This window comes from Malaclemys terrapin, chromosome 2, assembly GCF_027887155.1.
Source record: "Malaclemys terrapin pileata isolate rMalTer1 chromosome 2, rMalTer1.hap1, whole genome shotgun sequence".
Taxonomy (NCBI): Eukaryota; Metazoa; Chordata; order Testudines; family Emydidae; genus Malaclemys; species Malaclemys terrapin.
This window is the reverse complement of record NC_071506.1, coordinates 128,423,641-128,441,444: the sequence shown is the minus strand read 5'-3', so window position 1 is coordinate 128,441,444 and position 17,804 is coordinate 128,423,641. Positions and strand designations below refer to the sequence as shown.

The 17,804-nt window shown below is 58.9% G+C and overlaps 1 protein-coding gene across 1 annotated transcript in view; it reads right to left on the bottom strand.

Moving 5' to 3' along the window:
* Positions 1-8,693: 8,693 nt before the first annotated feature.
* The window catches only part of LOC128831507 (G protein-coupled receptor kinase 5-like), a 70,850-nt gene continuing 61,739 nt past the window's right edge, over positions 8,694-17,804 (bottom strand). Inside the window, exons 10-16 of the mRNA XM_054017980.1 lie at positions 17,387-17,424; positions 16,552-16,641; positions 16,117-16,325; positions 15,323-15,460; positions 14,972-15,109; positions 14,098-14,229; positions 8,694-13,533 (exon numbers count right to left, since the gene is read on the bottom strand). Of these exons, the coding sequence (XP_053873955.1) occupies positions 13,414-13,533; positions 14,098-14,229; positions 14,972-15,109; positions 15,323-15,460; positions 16,117-16,325; positions 16,552-16,641; positions 17,387-17,424 (865 nt within the window). The 3' untranslated portion in view covers positions 8,694-13,413. The remainder of the gene's footprint in view (positions 13,534-14,097; positions 14,230-14,971; positions 15,110-15,322; positions 15,461-16,116; positions 16,326-16,551; positions 16,642-17,386; positions 17,425-17,804) is intronic.

Here is a 17,804-nt window from a genome sequence, read left to right as displayed (position 1 = left end):
ATTCGCAGGAGTTTTGAAAGATTTTCCAACAAAACCAGAATTACAAGGCCCATGCCAGGTGTCTATTTGTCTGACTGTATGGCTCCCACCACCGTGCCAGACACCTCCCAAGCCTCCCTGAGTTCAGCCTGGCAGTCCCTGGCAGGCAGGGCAGCATAGCCCCAGTTGACCGAGGAGGAATGGACACACACTCTACCCCTAAGCTGGACTAGAGACGGGCAGTCGGCTTAGACCAGCTTTCCCAACGCCTCCCCCTATGGAGGCGCACAGCTCAGGACATTCCAGTCGGGGATCAAGGCCCATCTCTGGTGGTGGCCACAGCAGAGGCTAGTCTAGCCTGAGAGAGAAGCTGAACCAGACCCCTGAGTGCAGCTCTGCATGCTGACCAGCACTGGCTAGCAGTTCCCCCTCTCCAGAGTTAGCTTGCAGGTGGCCAGTGCTGCTACTGACCCTGCCTCACCTCCTCCCAGAGCAGATAGGTCATATTCAGTTACTTTAACTCTTGCAAAAACCATCCAACACCCAGCTCCAGCTGTCCTGGGGAAAGCCAGTGTGTGAGAGCATGCCTCCAAACAGGGGGCTGCCCACCACTGCCCCTGGAAATAGATGTCAGTAGAGAACACACACCCCTCACCCCCAGAGAGTGGCTCTCTCAGCATGGCTGGTCTGTGGTTTACTCGGTTGGTAACTGAGGTTGTTTTGCAGCCACATGTGTTGGTCCCAGTACTGCATTCTGCCCCACCCCAGCCACTCCACTGGCTGTTGTGAACCTGGACAGCTCTATCTGCAAACCCCAGGGACAGTGCCGTAGGCTCTGCGTTGGTGGGACAGCCAGCTGGACGCCCGCATTGCGGCTGGTGGATAAAGAGTCTAAATGCAATCGTTCATGTCGCGTCTTTCATAGGAATCACGCCCCCAGAACTCCGGAGCTGGACGCAGAGCTGCAGATAAACAGCAGCAGAGGGACAGAAAGTCTAGGCATGGCCAGGGGAACAGTGGTGTTTGCAGGGGAGAGAGTCTCCATGTGCATAGGCACAGGGAGCAGACCACTGTGACAATGGGTAATGAGGAGCCATCCCAGACAGGGGAACCCTGAACCCTTCAAGCTTCATCTTCCCCAGAGGTGCTGGTCAGACTAGGTAGCCCAGAGCCCCTGTGGTTGTGCAGCCTGTACTTATCCACACAAAGCAGTCGCTCCCGAAGGCAAGGCCTCTATTCAAGGACATGGTTTTATTTTGAAGAGTGTCCAAAACCAAAACCACCCCCAAGAGCTCAGGACAGAGCCACCTCTGCAGTTCCTGGTCCCAGACGCTAGTGTCAGTTGTAAGACCAGAAGGGCTGGTGGGCTGGTCCCCTGTGTGACGTGCCAGAGAGTGCCTGCAGCAGAGGGATTGCTGAGAAAGGAGCGCCGTCGGAATGGGACAGGCCGTCTCACTGCACCAACCACCACCGATTTCAAATCAACGTTCTCACCTCCCAAAGCAGAGTGAGCCTGGGTCTCGGAGCGGCAGGGTTCGGATTCCCAGAGCCCAAGGCTCCAGCCAGACCTTCTGAGTAGAACAGTCGAGTCCCGGGAAGCTGACCGCGCAGGCGATCCACGCTCAGAACGTAGCCACAGGTTCCATTTTACAAATCGCAGCTCCAATGCGAACAATCCCACCATGGGGCCCCGGAGGCCTTTGCTGCAGCGTGACCCGCTCCGCAAGGTGCTTTGTTTCTCCTAAGACTCTCCCAAGACAGGGGCAATTGCAACTGGAGGGGTTAAATGTGCTGGCTGGCTCCTCACACCAAGGCAGAGTGGCCCTAGATGCCGGGGTGAAGTGCCACTGCCCGGCTGGCAGGCGCTGGGAGAAATGCCACCCTAGAGACTAATTCAGAGCCAGGATGGAAAAGGCTGCCTGCAGCACAGCGCCAAGCTGCCAGGTTTGTCTGGAGCCAGGACATCGGGGGAGCCTGGGGAAAGACAGGGGGCACCGACGTTAGAGGCCTGCACGCTCCTGGGCAGGGAAAGAGGAGTGACCCAAGACAGGTTATTCACTCAGTATCGTAACAACGCCTGGCTCGGACACAGCTTTCTCCTCACACCCCCGGGAGCCAGGGCAGTGCTATGATCCCCCTGTACAGATGGGAGAGCTCAGTGACTTGCCCAGGGTCACACAGGAAACCTGTGGCAGAGAAGGGCCAATAGACCAGGCTTACTGTAGGGGCAGTAATCGCCTACCCCTTCTATTAGCCACTGGGGCCAAGAGTGGAGAGCGGGTTCCCCTTAAACTGAGCCGAGACCCTACGGGACTGAAGTAAGGGGGTTTCAATCAGCTCCTGGTAAAGGCGGGACGTGAACTGGCAAAGTGCTGAGGATCCAGCATCGACCCCATGGAGCAGAGCAGGGGCTCGCGTGCTCGGCTCACAGCTGCAGGGGGATGCCGCGAGCCCAGCCCGAGCTCACCCTCACACAGAGCTGAGGGTTCTTTGGCTCGTTCGGTTTCCAGAGCAACAGGAACAGAGGCGATTTTCCCTGCTCTCCTCACCGTTTGCAGGGAGCATCCGCGCAGCCAGACCTTGGAGAGAGAGAGAGAGAGAGAGAGACGTGGAAGGCAGGGCTGGCTGCACAGAAGGTACTTATGGCTGGAAGCACCAGATGCTCAATTGCTGCATCAGAGAGGGAGAGGTAGGTGCTGGGTGCCTAGAACCGTCACACTGCCATTGGATCTAATGCTCCCCCAGCTAGGGGATGCAGCTGGTTTCCTCGGGACTCGCTCGGGGACGGGCAGTCGGACACCCAGTCTGGCTGGTTATGCAGGGAAGGGGAGGCTGACAGTTTTGTTACCGGGATTGTCTAGCGGAGGCTGGCAGTTTGCTTTCAGCATGGAAAGGCTGGGCCCCAGGCTCCCAGCGTGAAAGGCCCAGAAAGGACTGTCTGGAACAGACTATTTTCCATCTCCCATCCAGCCGTAGCCTTAAGCACCACTTTGCTTTTAGGCTCTGAGCTCTTTGGGGCCAGGCTGGTCTTTACTCCAGATCTGCCCCCAGCCAGCATGATGGTGCCCAGCCTGGTGACCTCTACGTGCTACTGCACAGAGACATGAAACCACAGCAGCAACGTCCCGGAGGTTCCTCGCCTTCTCTCCTGCAGCTGGGAGCAGGAAGCTCAACAGGCTGTTGGGGTTGAGAAAGGGCCCGTTTCCTATTAGAGACATTTACAAGTCTCTCGTTAACCTTGCTGACATCGCAGGCACCCCAGGCCCAGCTTTGCCCCGGAGCAGGGGCATATGCAGGAGTAAAAGCCAACGGCTTTTGGAGGGGCACGTTGTGTGCCCCTGCCGGGGCCCCCAGAGCTGGTCACTAGCACTCTGGCTGTTTCCAAAGGAAGCCTCCCCAGCTCCCCAAGCATCTTACAATGCAGCTCACCCTCCGTCCTCAACACAGTGATGGACAATAGGGTCCCAGCAGGCCATTGGGATCAAGCTGGAGCACTGCACGCTGGGACCTGTAGTCTCCATAGGGCAGATGCAAGACTTTGCCCTATTACACGGTACGTAGGCGCTCCAGTCGTGGACCTCCTGTGCCAAGCGCTGTACAAACAAAGCCAGTCCCTGCCCCAAAGAGCTCACAGTTTGGGCTGGTCCAAACAGGGTGGATATGGCAACATGCAGAAGTTAGGGGGGTTGTTCCAATCGGAATGACACCCGCCTTTCATGGGACACTTCAAATAGTTTGTTTTGGACAATTTTGCCTTGGAAACTTATCAAAACGAAATTTCCTATTTTTTCTGTCCAAAAGAAACGTTTCAAAACATTTCTTTTCATGGGAGATTTCATCCACGTCGATACCGTTTTGCAGAAACAATTGGTTTAGTTGAAACTGCATTTTCTGGCTGAAAACTATCTGGACACAACGTTTTCAACCAGCCTCATTTAGAATCTTGCCTCAGACACAGGCCTCAAGCCCCTGGCAAACGTATTGAAATACTGCATTCTGTGCCCTCAGCAGTGTACTAAACACAGATCATAAACAGCACCCCTTGCTGCCCAGACAATGACAACACCAGCAAAGAATTAGGCCCTTCTCCTAAAGAAGGACGTGCTATCTAGCTGCCCATGGGGGTCTGCAGCCCATGGGCAGCCCTGATTTAAGGGCTCTATAGTTTGGTTCCCAAGTGAGCCCGGTGTCTGCAATCTACATCCCCTCCACACCCACAGCACACAATCCTCATGCACTTTGGGCTTCTGTGCCTAGTCTCACTGCTCAGCAGCCAGCAATGGGCCCGCAGGGAAAGAGGTCTGGCACCCAAACAAAAGCCCGGTACCCCACAGCAGAGCTCTGCCGCAGCCCGTACTGCTCCAGGGGCTCAGGTGGCAAGCAGCCATCTCAGGGAGATATGGGGCACCCTTCCCCAGGAATGGGGGGCCCAGCAGGGGCAGAGGGGGGTTGATTCTAGCCCCCAGCTGGAGGTGGGGCTGCAAACACAGGCTCCCTTATGCAGGGTGGAGGAAGGAATTTGGAAACAACGGGCCCCCCGATTCCCACATACACTGAGGCCACCTCACCCAACTCTCACCCTGGCAAGGGGTGGAGACCATCTGCTCCCATCTTAAAGCCCCTTTCCTGTGCCAGAGTGGCGTACAGGGGCTGTAATAAGCCTGCGAACCAGGCCTGGCACCTCTGAGCTTCCCAGGGCAGGGAAGGCAACTCAGGCCTGTAATCCCCAGAGCCCATGCTGGGACAGCGGTGCAGGGATCCCAGCCCCGTCTCCCTCCAAGGCAGATATATCAAGGAGCCAGGGCCTTTTGCCATGCGTGCAGCCCTCAAATCCCAAGGTCCTGCCTGCTCCACAGACACCGAGGATCATGGGTCACTTCCCGAGGAGTCAGGGTTCCCTAGGGTCCTTGGCCAAGTTGTCCTCTCCCCAGCCTGCTGCGCAGCGTGTGCTCTGGACATCTGGCTGCTACCCCCGCACTGGCTGCATGTCTAGAGGGCTCTCGTAGGAGATCCATTGAGAGAACGAGATCCCGGGCAGGGCTGACCCCTCTCAGCTCAGCCTGGCATAGTGCAACTAGCCCGTTCTCTCAGACTCGGACCGAGGGCCAGGCTAGTCACGGGGAGCCCAGAGCTGCTGCATTCTCTCTTTGCAGGTGTGTGGAAGTCCCTGCCCGTGAGACCATGCTACCAACCAGACAGTGCTGAGAAGATGCCAGAATCCATTCCCCTAGGAATGGCCTGGGTTACCATGAACCACATAGAGGGGATGGGGAGCGGTAATCAGCCCGACGAGAACACAACATGGTCTCCTTTGGCCCCGGAACCGTCCCTGTGGGAGTCCCACACCATCGTGGTGGTGGCTGTCTTCTGCTGCGTGTGCCTGCTGCACTTATCTGCCTTCCTGTACACCATCTGCTTCCAGATCCAGGGCCATTCCAGGCCAGCCCCCCGCCTGGCCAGCCCCGGTGTCTACGAGGAGAATGAGATTTCCACCTTCCAGCCATCCCCCTCCGCCACAGACACGCCAGCCAGGGCCAACCCCTCCTGAGAGCAGCAAGGGGGTGAATCCAAGACACCTCTGAGGCCAGCACTGCGGCTGGTGTAAGTCAGGGAAGCTGCTGATTTCAATGGAGCAAAACTGGTTTGCATTCGCTAGGGATCCGGCCTAAGTGGTTCACCGGCTGGAGCACATGGTTTAAGGGCCCAGCCACTGTTTGCACCAGTGTGACACAGAGGGGGTTAAATCGCAGCGTCTAGCAGCCTACTGTGTCTTTGATAGGGGCTGCAGCACCAGTCCTGGACACCGATGGCGGATGACGCCGATGGCTGGCAGCCCCGAGGGAGCTCTCCCCAGGCCCAGCGGGGTCTCAGCGTGCTACAAAGGGCTGAGATCATTCAGCAGCCCGACCAGTCCTAGTGGGGGAGACTGTTCCACCTGACCACGCCCATGCCTGCCCCCCGCCCTGCACCTGGTAACTGCGGGAGGGGGGGGGGCCCTCTCCTCCATAGGAGGCAGCACAAAGCTGTGTCATCCCACAGACAGCACGGGGTGGAGCGGGCAGTCTGTGAAATCCCAGGGGAAAGCCATCCTGCAACCTTGGGGGGGCAAGTGCTGCTTAGCCCGTGGACCCAGTGCAGGGTCCAGCCACTGCAGGACCTGGCTCGTGAGGCTGTTGTCAGCCTTTTCCCTGGAGAACCCCCATGCACCAGGCTCCCCTCCATGAACACGGCACATGTGGTGAGCAGGACGGGCTTGTGCCTGGGGCGCTGGGCGGGGACTCCGGAGACACAGGGTCAGGTCCCAGCTCTGCCACATGCTGCCTCCGTTACTCTCTCTGGGCCCCTTCCCGCAGCTGTGGATGGGGAGAAGGACCCTCCCTTGGTCAGGCTGTGAGCTCTCTTGGGCAAGGACTGTCCTTGCTACATATAGCACCAAGGGGTCTTGAGTGCCACCGAAACGTAGCCTGCAGGATGCAAACCCTGCGGCAGCCTCCATCCCAGACCCAGCTGCAAGTACAGGAAGCTTTTTAAGTTGCAGTCACTACAGTGTTTTACCTTGTTCTCCAGGAGCTGGGGATCGAGTCTTCTCTCACGCAAGCAACTCTCTCTTCCCCCAGGCTCCAGACAGGGACTTTTAGCCAGAGGGAAAACGCATGCAGCTTGCAGGAAAAATCCCCCTTGCAAGTGAGCCTGGGAGCTTCCCCTTCCCACAGGAACAAACAGAAGAGCCCAGTCCTCTCTGCACCAGGGCCCCATTGGTGGCACCTGTGGGAGGAGGCTGGTGCTAATTGATCCAAGGCAGCAACTTGCAGGTGTGTGAGGGGCTTTGGCTTCAGTCTGAAACCTGTGCCAGGCTCCGATACAGGTTGAGCCATGGACTAGCTCTCCGCAGGCCTGCCCCATCCACTCACCAAGGGTGGTCAGGGGACTTGGGCACTGCCATCTGGTTTCCCTCCTCACCCAGACGCTGCCTGGGAGCCACGTGGTAATAGTGCAGAGGGTGAGTGCGCCTGGAGGGAGCACAGACAGCTGTCAAGGGTGGGACAGCAAGGACCTGCCACCAGCCTACACTGCAGCACAAGGCGGGGAGCTGCCAATGGCCCTGCAGCTAGGGAGGGGTGTGGAGATGCTAGAATCCAGCTCCCCCACCCCTCCAGGCAGCTGGGCCCCTTTGTCAGCCCCTCCCCACCACGGAGCCCGCCACTGCCAGGAACAGACCTGCTGCCCTCGCCACCACCCCGTCGGCCTGCTCCCACAGCAGGGGTGGAAACGCTCCCTGGGGACGCTTCCCTCAACTCTGCAGGTTGCAGGACTGGCCCCAGGGGGATGAAGGTGAGGAGTCTGAACTATGAGGTGCTTTCCTTTCCCTGGCTGGGCAAGCAGCAAGAAGAGTAACCCTCTGCCTGCACTGGCCATTCCCCCATCGTTGGCCAAGTGCTCCAGGAGCGCCCCAGCCGGCCCGCCGTGGCTGCAATGGGCACTGCTACCAAGGGGGGCGCTTGCCCTGCCATTACTGGGCCTGCTCCTGTCCAGTGCGGGGGGAGGAGGACCTGTCTTCAGCATGGTCAGTTTTGGGGCCCCGAGAGCTGGGGGCAGTACCACCAGTTCTGCAGAGGGCAGCCGGCTGTCGGGCCGGCCCACCACAGAGGGCATCGGCAGAGCAAGGGGGTAAAAGGGCCAGAGCAGAAGTCGGGTCCTGATGCCTGGTTTCCCACAGACCCAGCTGGGCTACAGCAGCAGCCCCTGTGCATTGCAGATACCTGGGTCCCCTGGCAAGGGCCATGTTCACCAGAGCCCGTCTCCCTGCCAGGGTCCCCGCTTGCACTGGCATTCCTCCCCTGCCCTCGGGCCAGATTCTGAGGAGAGATCCTGGCTGGTGGGGTGCACCCCCCACGTTGGGTGCTGAGCTGAAAATCTGACCCTGAGCACACAGCCTTGCACTGCTTCCACCCAGTGGCCAAGAGAGCTCCCTGCAGCTCAGGGGTCTGTGACAACTCATTGAAAAACCGAAGCGCAAAGCCAGGAGGGTTATTTCAAAGACCGTTTTACCTCGAATGGGCTGTAGGGGATGCACTCACGAACCGCAGGGAGGATGAAGAGGCTCAGGGCTTATGGGACTGATCTTATTTGGCGGGGAGTGGTGGGTTTCTAGGGCACATGGGGGCCTGGCAGAGAACCAACAGCTTCTGCTTCTAGAACGGCAGCATGGGCCGGTGCTTAGAGCACAGCAGCAGATTTGGTCACTGTGTCCCCAAGACACCTTAAGGAACAGTCCCGCTCTGTGCCTCAGTTTCCCCATATCTGTGAGATAGATGATGGCACATACCTCTGTTAAATGCTTTGGGAGCCATGGCTGAGGAGCTAAGGAGTGTTATCACTGCAGGAAAACATCTCTTGGAAGGAGCTCTCTCCTCGTTATTCAGAAGATTCTTGTGTGTTGGTTAGCTCAGTGCTAGGCTGGAAGCCTGGAGTCTCCCTTCCATGGAGCAGCACAGGACAGCCAGCTGAACAGGGGCAGCTGTTGCAAGGTATGGCCTCAATCCTGCAATCTTACCTGCCTGGGCTGGCCCCATCACTCACATGGGGCCCAAAAATCCAGCTGCATGGATCTGGTTGCAGGACCCGGCCCGGTCTTTGCACTCCCTACTGAATGGCTTTGACAACCTTGCGTGGCTGATCAGTGAAACGGAAAGTATCATATGCACACACAGCGCTCATGTTTCTAGGGGAAGGTGTGTATATTGTTACTGGTGGGGGGGCAGGAAAACCAAAAATACCTGTATATCCGGAAGTTACAAGGGCACACTCCAAAAAATAAAAATGACCCATGCATGTAATTTCAGTGCTTTACAAAACAGAAGAGGAAAAAAAAGAAAACCAACCTAAAATATAGTCCTGTAATTAAATTACAAATTAGAAAGTTGTAAAAGCTTACTACAAAAATACAGCGGAGTAAGAGGGCTTCTCCTCGATTGGGGTAAAGTGACATCCACTTCTTCCTCTGAGAGGTTGGGTTTGTTGTGTTTTAAATTCCCCATAAACATATCCCTGAAACATAGATGTGTACAAGTCACCACATGACTTGCTTTGCTGCTTTTAGCTTTAAAATGTACATCCAGGCACTCACCATATAAGTATTTACACGTTTACAAAATGTACAAAAATTAAACCATATATGCCAGAATCAGGAATTTACAGTGTAAAAAACCAGTCCAAAGCCCATGGATGCTGAGAGAAAGGAAAATACAAAAATACAGGTGTCTTTTTGCAAGGGGGAAATTCAGTCTTGTTTGGAATCCCCAGAGCTTCCCGCTGGAGAAACTGGCATGAGACAGCACCCTATCCTTGCATAGAAACAGACACTGTCCATGTGGCGCACAGTCTCTCTCTGGACAAGGTCAGTGGGTCACAGAGCATCTTTCAGCAAAAGGCAGTTCTCAGTCTGCTTAACAAACACCCATTTTCTCTCTCACACATCCCGTTTTCAATGGTATCAGAAGACCTTTTCCTCTCTGAAGATGGAGCAGGATACAAACATGGTCAAGAAACTTTCTCTGCCCAGCCCCACCACATAGAATCGTTGTAAGTTCTTCAAAAAACCAAGCAGGGATTATTTCAGGATCTCTGTTGAGGCTCCAGGGATAAGAGACACAGCATCTGAAACAATCTTTCCCGGTTCATTTACACCGAAGCCATCAGTCTGTATTTTTCAGAGGGACAGTCATGTCATCTAGGCCCAAGAGTTACTTTTTCCTAAATGAAGTGTTTCACAGAATTTAATAATTGGATCAACCCGAAAGTGTCAATGAACAACACCTAGTCTGGTTTTACACCTCCTTCTGCAGCATTTGCAACTCACTCTCTGCAATCTTGGGCTGGTTCTGGAGAACTAGGAAGTGAAACCCACTGACACCAACCTGCCTAATTTCTCCCTCCAAGCTGAGCAAAATGCTTGAAGGGAACAAGAACACAACTTTTTGCAACCACTTTCTGTTTCGGTTACTGTTGGTAACGTGAGTGCAGTGGGATCAGTGGTTTTTTAAATTTGGGTTGAGACTGTCAAACAGTCTAGAGGATTTAGACACATCTTCCATTGATGCATCTAAATCTCCTGCAACATTGCACTGTTTTCCCCCTGACCTGTTTGCACTTCTAGCCAAGCAGGTTGCCAAGACCAGGACAAAGCGAGGTCCATGCCAGTCCAGCCAAGCCAATGGCTGGGACACAGACACTTCCAGAGACCAAATCCAGACCCCAACTGCTCAGCTCCAGCAATGCTCCCGGGGGCAGCCTCCCCCATGCACCATCACCCTACATTTCACCAGCACTGGCTTTTCCTTACTTTACAACCCAGCATGACCCCCAATGACAGCCCTGTCTGCACTGGCAAAGATGGGACCCACCAGTCACCAGCGCCGCTGGTGAGAGCCATCATGCGGACCGGGCTCAAAGCCAGGTGAGAGACGGGCCCCAGCCCAGCCTGCACTGCAGCTGCCACCGGCAGGAACTCAGCTCCCAGTTCCACCAGCGCAAACCGGACTGGGGAGGTGAAGATTCCTCCCGCACAACCACCAAGCAATCAGGAGTCCAGCCAGGCCTGGAACCCCATCGCCCCGCTGCGCTCCCAGAGATTCCCACTCCCCAGAGAAGACATGCTCACGCTGGAAGTAATTTGAACGCGGGACCTGCTGAGGTCACCACAGGCATGGCTCAGGCTCCAGCTGAGAGAGGGGAGGGGCATAAGGCTGTAATACCCTTTCTTACTACAGGGGGCAGGTGTCACTCAGACAGAAATGGCTTATCTTTGGGGCACCGCTCACAAGGTTTGCTCTGGTCAGGCCTAGAGGACCATGGCAGGGGGCAGCTTTACCCGCTGCTCTAGGCATGAAGATAGGGAGAGCTCAAGTGGGACTGCACGGCACAGCCTGCCTTTAACCTTGGTTTCCGCATCAGAGAGCCCCTCCCTTGGGACACGAGCTCCCCATGGAGCGTCTAGTTTGGATTCCGATGAGCCAAGCGGCCAGGCAGAACGCGCAGCTCCCTCGACAGCCAGGGGCTGGAAGAGCTGGCTACGTGCCCCGCCGGACCCCATGGCCCACTCCCGCCATTGAGCTCCCCAAGGAGCGGTGAGGCTGGAGAACAGAAGGGGGTTTGTGCATTGGACTTGGAATCGGGGAGAAGCCACAAAGTGCAGCGAGTCTGCGGCTCTCGGCCTGGCAGATCTGGCCCGGCTCAGGAGTCTGCTATTGCCAGCCCCGGCTCCTGGGACAACACAGCCTCATGGGCCAGTCTCAAGAGAGGAGCCCCTTTGGCAACTACTGACCTTGGTGGGGGGAAGAGGAAGGAATGGTTTCACATAAAGAGGAATTGAAAGGGGTTTCCCCTGCCACAGCTCATGATGTTGCTAGCACCAGGCAGAGCTGGGAGCTTCCTTCCCTACCCAGCCCTAGGGGGGAGGGACACCAGCCACTGGGACAAGAAAGAGGGTCTTTACTCTGGCCTCAGCAGGGGAGCAAAGAGGTACCCAGGGCTGTGTGAAGACATCAGAGTCACACTGAAGTCTGAGCGAATGCTGTTTGCGTATTCAGCAACTCAGCTTGGGGGCGATCCCTGGAAATCTCGTCACTCCCCTGCTCAGAGCCCGAGTTTCTTCCGCCGGGAGCGACTCTTGCTTTAGCACCAAAACCGTTAAGAGCAGACAGATCCCCCGGCACAAGGCCGGCGCAGACCCTAAAGATAAAAACATGGCCCACATCTTGCCCAGCGCCGGGCTCCCTGCACACTGCCGGCTCCTAATGTCACACAAACGCCCGCCATGAGACAAGCAGCGCTGGGGCTCAGGTGCCATGAAAACAGATTGCCCCCCCCCCCCCTTCCCACTCAGCAACGGCACTCAGGTCCCATCTGAGCCCACAGCACCTCCCAGCTGCCCGCGTTCCAGCCCGAAGCCAAGACGACTCCCCCGCCTCGGGTCGCTCCTAGGCAAGTGGCAGCCCAGGGGCCCGTGTCCAGTGCTATGGGGGGCAGGGGGTCTTAGTCTCACCCTCTGGGCCAGGCTACAAGCCATCGTTGTAGGCTGCTAGACCCTGTGTAGGTGGCAGCTGAGGGAACCAGGAGTGACCTCCTGCTGGGCCGAGGGCAGAGGCAGGATTCAGAGGAGGACTGACTGACTCTTTGGGACACTTGATTAGAGAACGGAAGCTGCAGTGAGGAAAGCCAGAGGTGCTGGTTTTGGGAGAGGGCGAGAAGAGAAGAAGGGGTTTGGTCATTGCTCCCTTCACCAATTCTCTTCAACAAGGGGGTTTGGGTGCAACTGACTGATGGCCTTCGTGACCCCAAATTAAAAGGACCCCGGGTCCTACCCCACTCAAACAGAGCCTCCTTGCTCCCCTGGCCTGGGCTCCCCCAACCCTGCTGGTGCCCCTCAATCCCAACCCACAGCCCCCCGCTATCCCAGCCCTGGGACCCCCCAGCCCAGAGCTCCACTGGTGCCCCTCAATCCCAACCCGCAGCCCCGCCAGAGGGAAGCAGCAAGGTGGAGAGTTCAGTCACACGAGCACCACCTTCGGTTCAGACATTTTTGCCCTTCTTTAGCAAACCGTAACTCTGGCTTCCCCTGCGCTGGCAGGACACGGCTGGCTGAGCCCCTCTATCGGTGCTGCCGGGGGCGGTGCTAGAACAGGAAAGACCCTGCCTGGACTGAAAGGGGCCCAAGCAGCTACAAGACACACTGCACACCTGCCCCCTGGTCTCTGCAGCCAGCTGGCTATGGCCAGCCCCTGTTCAGCCTGAGCAGCTAGGGGCTCCCACCTGGGCTGTGACAGGGGGGTGACACCAGCAGGGAACACCCCCTCCCTGACAGACGCAGAGTGGGCACAACGCCGACAGTGCCTCCCAGGGCAGGGTTTGCAACAGGAACCGTGGGGGCGGGGGCAGAGCGTGAGCAGCTGGGAGAGGCCACCTCTGTAAGCACGGCAAGGAAGCTATTGGCAACAACGAAAGCCGACTCCACCCTCTCGCACGCACACACAGAGCAATCCAAGCTCCCTTGCGCAGTCTGTGTCTGGCTTGCGGCCGTGCCAGGGTCTGCCAGCGCGATGCGCCTCCGGGAGCAGGGCTGAGCCAGCTCTGGTGGCAGTACCCAGAGGCAAGCGGATGGGATGAGGTGCAGCAAGAGTATCTGGCTCGCAGTCCTGCGGGGGGGAGAGAGGGGGGCTGCATCTTCCCACCCAGCCTCCATGAGTGACTCAGCCCAGCAGGGCAGGGTGATGGAACAGCCCCTCACCCCAGCTCTGGCTCCAACAGCCTCAGCTTCACATCCACGGTAACCCTGAGAAGGCAAGGACGGCAGCTCCACGGGCGGGCTCCGGGTCGGGGCTCTGGGCCTGCCCATGCTGGCTCTAATGGAGCAGGGTCTCCATGGTAGAAGGGGGGTCAGGAAGGTGCCTGTGCTATGGCCCGGCCTTGGCAGGCGGAGTTGGCCGTGGGAGGATGCGAGTTCACGCCCGCTGTGAGGTTGGAGTGTGTGTTGGTGCTGATGGTGTAGTCAGCCGGCTGTGGGGGAGACAGAGGGGGACAGCGGGTCAGACAGGGGCTCAGCTACTCCCACCTGCAAGCTGTGGGCTCCCCCATGATAGGCCTGGCCAGGAAGGCAAGGGACAGGGGAAGGGATACTGGAGAAACGCCAGGACGTCTGCAAGGGCAGCAGCTCAGGAGCACACAGTAGGGCAGAGACACCTACCCAGGGAGCGAGGTCTCAGAGCTGGCCACGCGCCCGAGCCCTTCATACCAACGGCACAGAAACCAGGCAGGGCCGACGTGGGCCAAAGGCGTCCACACAGCTGACGGGGGGTGTTACGGGCCAGTCTCAGCCATGAAAGGCCTTCTGCCAGAGCCTGGCCAGCTGACTCCAGCTGGTCTGAGGGGGCATTCGCTTCCCCTGGGTCGAAGCAGGTCAGAGCGAACCAGCCTTGGCTGGAAGGGCTGGCTGAAGGCAGGCGTGGAACTGGGCCGTCTCCAGCGCCTGCTGCAGTGCATGGGGGAACCCCAGCTGGGCCAGGGTCCCAGACCAGGGCAAACGCCTCAGGGAGTGCAGGCAGGACAGACAACAGGCCTTACATGCCGCCGGAAGAGCCGTTGAAGCAGGCTGCGCTTGGGGGGCTCAGGGAGCTGCTTCCAGTCCAGATCCGGGGAGCGCATCCCGTTTGGTCCAAACACATTCAGGTCTTTAAAGCACTCGGTCTCGATCATCTGGGAAGAGGCACACAGGGGACAGCTCAGCGGGAGGCACCCGAGGCCACAGGGAGCCCAGAGATGGGACCGTCACCCAGGCGATCAGAGACAGGCTCCCTGGGGAGGGCACTCTCCCTGTGCCTCTGGGAGCAGGGGGCTGGCCAAGCCGGATGCACTGGGGTGCCAGCACACTGGCGCTACCATCCCTGGGAACCAGCAAGAGGAGGGACAGCCCCAAGCCCTGGAGCTAGGGCAGGATCGGTCTCTTCTTTGTATTCCTCAGTTTAAGCCATGGGGCTCCTGCCCCTCCTCCCGGGGCAGCTCCCTCCTGCTGGGTCACCCTGAGCTCCATTCCCACGCACCCTCCTCGGGGCTTGCAGCTGCAGGGAAGAGGCCTGGATCCCAGCTAACCCTGGCTTTGCCCCAGCCTGGTTTCTGGTGGGATGGGGCAGAGGTCCTCCCAGACCCTGGCATGGGGCCCAGCTGCCCAAGAGGGAAGCCCACCACCCGTCCTGCACACCCTGGCATACCCCACAGCCCTGGCACGGAGGCAGAGGGCTCAGCCATCAGGGCACCAATCTTCCTCTGGGGAAAGCAGACAGGCCAGAGCCCCCAACCAGCGACATGGACTCAGCCTCCCTCCTTGCCAGCGGCTGTGCTAGAGAGCGGCATGGGGGGCACTGTCTGCGGGGACACACAGTGGGGTGACGGAGGAGTTTGGCCTTTATGGCTGCAGAGTCCCGTCCCCCCCCCCCCTTACCTCATTCTGCCAGGGGATAGAGACGCTGCCCGTGGCAAATTTGGCGTAGAAATCACTGTCCGTTTGGTCCAGGTTGACACCCTTGACGGTGGAGAACTGCTCGATGTCCAGCACGTCCTTGCAGTACACGGCCCGAGGCTGCAGGGCCCATGGAGAGGCTCAGCATGGGGCAGGGGATTGACCACCCCCAGCGTGCTCCAGGGCCCACTCCCCTACTGCTAGTGGCCCCTGGGCTGGGAAGGTAGCCCCCTCAGACTCAATGTGCACCCACTGGAGGATCAGCCCATCACCACTGACCCAGCACTGACTCGTGGCCCTTCCGCCCCCACCCTGCCCCTCCTGGGCTCTTACATCTGGCACAAATGACGGCTTTATGACCCCGGCCTCCAGACGCTTGAAGTTGATGGTCCTGAAGAATGGATGATGCTTCACCTGGGCGGCCCCGTCCTCCCCGCAGCCCAGTCGCTGCTTCGGGTCCTTGGTCAGGAGCTGGGGAAACAGGGACCAAGGCCCAGTGGTCACACCGGGGGGGTGAGGGGGAGGTGATGCAGACTGAATGCAGTGCAGCGGGCTAGATAGAGCGGGCAGGCGCTGCCCCCACAGCCGGGTGCACAGGAGAGCACTGGGGCTGGGGAGGAGCTTAGTACGGACAGTGGCACCCCCAGACCCCAATGAGCCCAGAGCCCCAGCGTGCCGGGCGCTGTCCCCAGTGAGATGGTCCCTGCCTGGTGAGCTCACGCTGCACTGACAAGAGACTCATCGCCCTCCATTCACAGAAGGGCTGGGGCTGTGTCCACACGTCGAACGCAGCAGCGACGTCCTCCCACAGCTGTAGCCAACCCACCTCCTGGTCGAGGGAAGAATTTGACCCAACGCTGTTTATCTCAGGGGGTGGGTCAGCAGAATCGTGGGATTTCCTCTCAGCGCTTCCCCTCTTCCCCAGAGCTAGAAGCTGGGTAGTGTCTGCAGTTGAGAGCAGCAGCAGGCTCTAGACTGTGGGCCTGTGGGGTCAGGGAGGAGTCACATACACAGAAACCCCGAGGGAGCAGGCCTGGGCACCCCTGCTGCAGGCGCCGTCCCCCACTGCGGACAGACAGGCCTTACGGGATGGGCGCAGGGCCCGGCGGCTCCAGCTGCCAACTCACCATCTTGCAGATGGCCTTGGTGTCCTCGGTGAACTTGTCAGAATACAGCTCCTGCTCCTCCTGCACCCGCTTCTCCACCTCCTCCCGCTTCACCCTCTCCTTGCGGGCGCGGAACGGCGACTGCCCCTCGATCATCTCATAGATTAGGCAGCCCAGCCCCCACCAGTCTGGGCTGAAGGTGTAGCGCTCGTTGTTAATCACCTCCGGAGCTGGTGGGGCGAGAGCAGGGGGCAGCCCTCAAACAAACCCCATTCGGAATCACCCACCAGCTCCCAGCCAGGCCCCGAGACCAGGCTGCCCACAGGTGGGAGAAAGGCCCCGCCGCAGAGCACAGCCGTCCTGCCTAGCGGCTTCCCCCTTGACCCTAGCACCTGGCCCAGTGCTCTGGGTTCCAGCTGCCCCCCTGCCCCCGGCAATGGCAGCCCCGACACCTACCCATGTAGCCAACGGTCCCGACGCGGCCACGGATCATCTCGCCCTCCGGAATCTTAATGGCCAGCCCCAGGTCCGAGATCCGAATGTGTCCTGCCATGGGAGGGAAATCAGAAGGCTCAGCGGTGGGACTGCCCACTACCCCCACTCCATCTGGGGTTCCCAGCTCCATGGGCCTGCCGCCTCCCTTCAGCAGGCAGCCCTTCGGGGACTGAGGCATCAGCTGCTTGGGCTAGTCTAAGGAGATGGGTTTAGGGAAAATCATCCCAGAGGGGAACAGAGGGAGCCACTGACCTCAGATGCAAGGCAATGCATGCGACGTCTCTCCCAAAGGAGGCAGATCGTCCCCTCCCATCCCAGAGCATGGCACCACCTCTACCCTCAGCAACAATGAAATGCAGCCACCTCTGGGGTGAGAGCAGCAGCCCAGGGCTGGGTGGGGAATTCCAGCTCAGCACCCCCTTGTGCAGCGCAGACACTATTCTCAGAGGGGCATCTCGGGTCTGATACCCAGAGCCTGAAGCCATCCCCCCCACAGCAGGAGTCTCCCCCTTCACCCTGACATGAACGTGGATTCCCGGGCTGCTCCGTCTCGGGCGCCCCCCTCCAGCTGGCGCTCTGCTGAGCCCAGCTCGTGAGGTGAACCGTACCAGCCGGGGCAGGAGGGAGCCCGTCCCCTGCCCTGGGAGGTGGCTCAGGGCTGGGGCCAGCCTGGGTGGAAGTGAAGAGAGTCAGAGCCATGCAGCAGCCAGGAGGGGCCAGCTGGGCTCCCGCTCCCAGCAGCCTGGGAAGGGGCCATGTAGACACTGGCAGCTCCCCCTGGGCATTCCCCACTCACCGTCATCATCCAGGAGGATGTTCTCCGGCTTCAGATCCCTGGGGAGGAGAGATAGGCCCGGCTCAGAACGAGACAACCGGGACAGCCCAGGCTCGGCTACATCCACACGTGCTCCCTGGTTCTGCCTTGCAGCGCATGCCCGCTGGGGCTCACTAGCTCATCTGAGTGCGCTGGGGGACCCAGTGAGCCACTCGGACACTGGTGGTCAGCGTGGTGTGGGAGCTGGGTCTCACAGCCCAGGCCGTGAGGATGGGCTAGATCCTAGTCAGTGAAGAGGGAGGACATGGCCCAGCATCTTGTACCAGGAGCACAGCCCCGAGGCCTGGGGAAAGCCATGGCCCGGCAGCGTGCAGAGCCTGAAAGGACAGGCGCAGAGCAGCACAGGGAAGGGGAGGCCCGGGGCCGGCACACAGAACTC